The sequence below is a fragment of the Mchenga conophoros genome, linkage group LG15, assembly GCF_057382185.1.
Source record: "Mchenga conophoros isolate Kocher_MC1m ecotype Shallow Benthic linkage group LG15, M_conophoros_male_GT1.1, whole genome shotgun sequence".
NCBI classification, from domain to species: Eukaryota; Metazoa; Chordata; class Actinopteri; order Cichliformes; family Cichlidae; genus Mchenga; species Mchenga conophoros.
The window spans coordinates 33,352,676-33,358,675 of record NC_140540.1 but is presented as its reverse complement, the minus strand read 5'-3'; the positions used below and the strand labels follow the sequence as shown (position 1 = coordinate 33,358,675).

The window sequence follows — 6,000 nt, the reverse complement described above, 5'->3', positions numbered from 1 at the left end:
CTGTCAATGTCATAGTTTTAGAATAATTATGAACTTCAATTAAACAAGTTTAAATATTCAATAACTACAATATTTACAAGAATACTGTAAAACAAATTAATTGAATTAATATGTGCTATATTATCACTCTGGTGTTTTCCTCTTCAGACACAGGCGATAGAATGGAAGATAACAATGAAATGGTTGAATCCTGAAATCAGTTAAAGTTAAACAGTTTCTCGATTCTGCCTGTAAAGCCAACGCGTGTTTCAACTGTCTAATTATTGGTACTCCCGTTGGAGAAACTCGGGTCAAAAATATGAGATAATGTCGGAAAGAAAACTGATTCTATCAGAGGAATCAAAGTGTGCGGTTTAGCAGCACTCATGGTCTGTGTGTGAACTGCAGACAGAGAGGGAGGGGGTTGCAAAAGCGGTGCGCAGTTACGGTAGTAGCTAAAGACTGTTTTCACTCAATTTCCCAGTCCACAAGATTGTGAAACTAGCAAACAGTGAAACTCAATCTAAATCCAAGTTCCGTGTGGACGTTTCTCTCCGAGGTGAGTTTCTTCGTTTACTCTCTTTACTTTGGGTGGTTTTATCTGAATGCCTGGCTTGTAAACACGGTGTATACACTCCGTACATTGGATGAATCTTCCGTGTGGACTGACTTGAATTACGGCAGCAGCAGGGACGTAATTCTGTTTACTTCGAAAAAATAACTGCTAGTATGTTAATTATTTTAGCTAGTCCTATCGCCCTCAATTACTTTCATCATGTTAACTTACTGAATATTTTCATGGATAGACAGCTGAGTTCAACATTCTGTGTTCTTTATTTTTTGTATCCTTTCAACTTCTCGGCTGGAAAAGACGGATAGCTGCTCTATTTAGGTCGAACTACAACAACTGTAACAACAAAGTTTATAGTGGCTTTGTTTTACTTAAAAATATCAGGATATGTCGTTTACGTTGGGCCTCTCTGGTATAAATTATTCTGAAAAGTAGTGTTTGTCAGATAGGTTTGTTTTTTGTCAAATTTTACATTTATAGCTTGAAATACCCTGGTACATGTAAGAAAGCTGTTGTAACTTATGCTGTTTATTGTTCAACAAGATCAAGATATTCCCTCGGTGTGCACAATTATAGTGTTTACAAAATAAGTTTGATGTGAATGTAAAGGGTATATGGAAATAGAATAACTGCAGTAGTTAAATATTATTCAGGATCCACATTGCAACGTTCCCATGCTGGTGCAAGTTCAGCTACACCCGATGAGTAAAAGAACTACTTTGAAATAAATTAGGCTAAGATAAGCAAGGAGGGTATTTAATATGGGATATGAGCTAATTAGGAAACGCTTATCAGTGATATTTTAAAATGATAGCTTAGTACAATTTAGTAAGCTGGATCCAGAAGACAGAAAAAATAAATCTTGTGAACTAGCTTTGATGAATTACAATGTGATTTGTCATAAAGCTTCATTGTTTATTAATGCTATTTTCCCATCTAGACTCCACCAGGGCTGCCGTTTGTCTTGTAAAACTGATTTCCCCCCCTCTTTGTCAGTAATTTCATTCATGTTAACATGTGTAAACTGACTTAAATTTTGGGAAAAGGATTAGAATATGATGGTAACTGAAATTCTACTTTGTGCTATATATATGTATGTAGATTAGATGGTAGATGGACTGATTTTTATATAGCGCTTTTCTACTTCCTATATACAACATGCCACATTACCCATTCACACAAGCACTGTCTTCTATGCTTTTAAGTGCTTACTGACTATTCACGCACTTTCATACTCCAATGGATGCATCGGAGAGCAACGTGGGGTTACTATCTTGCCCAAGGGTAATTGGCATATTTGGGATAAGCCAGAGTATTTTCTGAGAAACTGTTAATGGATTTAAAAATGACATTTACCTGTTCAAAACTAATTATTCAAGTTAAACATAGGCAAATCAGAAGTGGCATTAGGGCTGTTCGATATAACGATATATATCGGATGACGATATAAAAACGTCTATCGTTTCATTTTACGCTATCGTTTGTTTCGTGGTGTCGCAAAATAAACTGTTTACGGCAATATTTTTTCATCGTTCTGATGGTCACTGCACTGGCTATATTAATTTCTTAAAGTTCTCTCTTTCTCTTATATTTAATGTAACCACAATACAGACGGACAAAATAAACTGAATCACGTGAAAGAGCAGATTATTTACGGATGAGAAGTAAAAAAGAGCCGCCAGGTGCTAAAAAATAAACCTTAGACTCAAATGTTAGAACAGGGTTTTCCCCGCAGCACGCTGTGTAATAAATACTCACAAAGAAAACGGCGGCCGTTACAACTTATGTCTAGAAATGTATAGTTTCATGCATCTGTTAAAACACTCGACTTCAGCTACATGACGCGCAGCTGGAAACAATTTCCGCAAGTCGAGCTGCCCGAGATTCACAGAATTTACAGAAAATGTTACATTTTTGTGATTTATATCGTTATCGGACGATAGAATTCTTATATCGGAATATGAGATTTTGGTCATATCGCACAGCCCTAAGTGGCATTGCATTGCGTTAGAAAAAAATAAATACCCCAGTACTGCTGTAAAGTAGTCCTATTTACTATTTACCTTGGCAGATAAGATAAGATAAACCTTTTAGTCCCACAAGTGGGAAATTTGTGGTCACAAGTTAAGTGCAGTAAAGATTAAGAAATAAAACAATTGAATAGAATAAGATAAAAAAAAGAACATACTATACAAAATAGAACAAAATACTATTTAAATAAAAAAAAATACTGTACAAAATAGAATAAAATACTTTGTTATATTGGGAAGATTGCACTTGGTACTATTGCACATAGGAAGACAGAGCGAAAAGTTACCTGTGTGTATGGGATATGTGTGTCTGCACGTGCGTGGTCACCCACAGAGACCATGTTGTAGATTTACTGTTAAGGTTAGTGTTATGGCAGGCAGGATGTTACCCAAATGCAGGACTCAACACACACGGGGATAACTCAAAGAGGCAGCTTTATTTGACAAGGCATGGAGACATGAGGGAAAAACAGAGTCCACAACATTGAAAAAACAGTTCTGGGGATCGCCTGCGACGAGACAGTTCAGGAGGCCGACTGCGTTGAAGGCGGCAGCTCCAAAGCAGGTCCGGAGGCCGACTGTGTGGGAAGCAGCGGTGGTGCAGAAGGGACCCTCCAGGACCCCAACAGGGAAGAAAATGGGAGTGGAAATCTTCAGGTGACCTGGAAGGGGGCTGGTGTTGGTGTGGTTAGGTGGTTGGATGTGGACATGCAGGCAGTGCAGGATGTAGATGGGCAGGCGTGTTGACCTCTGGCAGAGATAGAGCTGAACCTGGTGGCGGAACAGAAGCCGAAGGCAGCTGAGCAGGTGGCAGTGTGGCAGCCGCAGGCAGTTGAGCGGACTCTCCAGAGCCCCCAGCAGAAACAGGCGGGGGTGTGGAAGCCACAGATGGCTGGATTGACTCTCCAGAGCCCCCAGCAGAGACAGGTACAGAACCAGACAGTGTGGAAACCTCTGGCCAAGCAGAACCAGGACCAGACGGTGTGGAAACATCTGGCTGAGGTGGAGCTGGCTGGAGCTGCATAGGGCATGCAGCCGTCTCAGAATGCAGCAAGGTGCAAGTGAGGCCCGAGGATCGCCTCAAAGGCATTAAGTCCAACAGATATTGTCCTTACGTCCAAGACATGGGAACCTCACCTCACCGGGCTCTGAATCCCTGAAAAGGTACCTCTTTCGGGCTGAGTCCGCTGGGTCCATGTCTTGGTTGCGTCGTTCTGTCAAGGTTAGTGCTGTGGTAGGCAGGATGTGGACCCAAAGGCAGGACTCAACACACACAGGAATAACTCAAAGAGGCAGCAATATAAAACACAAAACATAACCTAAGCCGTGAGTTAACTAGAACCACTCAGGGAAACGAGGAAAACAGGGAGAGACACACAGCAACATGATGGTAACAAGGGCAGAGGAAAACACAGGGCTTAAATACACAAGGGAGTAACGAGGGAATGAGACAAAGGAGAAGAGCACAGCTGGAAGTGGTCCCACATAACGAACGGGGAGGAAGCAAAACTGAAAACACTGAAAAAACTGAAATAGGACCCAAGACTGTAAAAGTAAAACAAGAAACAAGAGACATTCACAAAGACACGGACTAGACACTAAGACATGAAACCTAGAGCATGGGAAGGCGTAGAAACAGAAACCTAAAGACTATGTTATGGTCCTGTGTCTGTGTCTCAGTGTTTTGCGTATTATTATTGTAATTTGTTATTTCTAGTGTTTAACCCTCTCAGGCTCAAATTAAACTTTTTGTTGGTAATGCACAACCAAGTCCTGCAGTGGTATTTCTGAGTAAAAAAAAACTTATAAAATATGTATGTGGGGTAATCAGGTTGTTAGTTTTTAACTGTTGCAAATCGGCAACGCCTGCCTTGAGAGGGTTAATATAGATTTGGTTCAGTGCCTCTGAGTTTTGTCTATGGATTTCCTATTTTACTTTGAAGGTCTGTGTCTTATGTTGATGTTTCTAGTTTTGCGTCTACCTGGTCCCGTCAGTTAATTTGCATTAGCTGTGTTCCCCTTTTGGTCCTTGTTCCCCGTGTGTTTGCCTCTGTATTTATAGTGTGTTTCCTTCAGCGCTCGTTGTCGTGTCGTACCACCGTTCCTGCCTGTGTGTTCCGTTCATGTGCCATTTTGAGTTTTGCATTTCGCCAGCAATAAACCTGTGGTTGTTTTGAGTTCACTTCTGCCTCCACGAGTCCTGCACTTGGGTCCTTTTTCCTGCCTGCCTACACACAGACCATGGCAAATATGAAACACACAAGGAGAACAGTAAGGAAAACCAAATCTATGAATAATACTAAATCAAAGGATGTTAATTATTCAAAAAACAGATCCAGTACGGTGACATTTACAGTGATTTAGTGTGGCACTTTAATTAATTTGGGGGTACAGGACATTTTGAACAATAGTGAATGATCACATCTTTTAAACTTCATATCCCAAGTTTGCATTGCAGCATTTCTATTTTAAATATTCTCCAAACCCAAGTTAGCTAAAAGATCGTCTGTAAAAGTTTTGGCCAGTTTTGTGTTATAGAGCAACTTTTTCAACAGTCTGTCGGATTTGTTGCAATGTTAGTGATGGAGAAGACTTCTTTGCTTGTACCGAGTTAGTTTGATTGAGAGAGATGAGTCTGCAGCTCAATCGGAAACTATTCTGATGATGAATGAATTTACTGCAGTCTTTTGCTTAGTCTTACTTAAACCTTTATTGTCAGCTTCAAGAATGAATTCTTTGGCATGGGTCATTGCTCTGTCTCATATTACATCTGCTGTTTTAAAGTTCTCAGTGAATACTATTAAGGGAATTGGGCCAATATGCATGAATGGTTTCATCTTTCATTCCTGCCTGTGGCTATCTAGCTGTACAATTCCTCCATCTAAAGCACAAGTACGCACTGCAATAGTTGCAGAGCCTTAATATCTGCATATCGTCTACAGAGAAAATAACAAAGTCAATATGATAGATTTTTATAATTGTAATTATATATTATTTGTATTCATTAATACTATTTTGTAATATTTTGTTACTTTATTATTTATAGAATTATTTAATTTAATTTAGTTTAGTTAGTTACTGTTCTTAATGTCTTGAAGCAACTTTGACCACATCATTTTCTCTGATAATAAAGTATTCGGATTCTGATTGTGATATAGGGCGCTTTGGAAAATAGGGCACAGGGTTAGAATACAGGAAGATTAAAGCTTGTGTATTGGATCAGAGGTGTAAGTGTGGGAGGGAAGGGGGTTGCTGAGGGTGGAGATATGTTGTTGCTCTGTGCCACAGCCAACATGCCACTTTTCCAGCTGGATTGGAGTCAAACAGAGAAGGAGATCATCAGGATCCTGTCTATCTGTTTATGCATATTAAATTATATTTCCAGTTTACTAGAGAGGTGGTCATACAGACACTTTTTTA

The 6,000-nt window shown here is 39.7% G+C and overlaps 2 protein-coding genes across 3 annotated transcripts in view; both read left to right on the top strand.

The window, feature by feature from the left end:
- Positions 1 to 3,606, top strand: part of LOC146558690 (uncharacterized) — a 21,894-nt gene extending 18,288 nt beyond the window's left edge. The window contains exons 4-5 of the mRNA XM_085245911.1: positions 3,077 to 3,262; positions 3,338 to 3,606. Coding sequence (XP_085102037.1) covers positions 3,077 to 3,262; positions 3,338 to 3,606 — 455 coding nt within the window. The remainder of the gene's footprint in view (positions 1 to 3,076; positions 3,263 to 3,337) is intronic.
- ankrd6b (ankyrin repeat domain 6b) overlaps positions 379 to 6,000 on the top strand; it is a 79,225-nt gene continuing 73,603 nt past the window's right edge. For both annotated transcript variants that reach the window (XM_085246583.1, XM_085246582.1), the window contains exon 1: positions 379 to 538. The gene's annotated coding sequence lies outside the window, so the exon portion shown is untranslated. The remainder of the gene's footprint in view (positions 539 to 6,000) is intronic.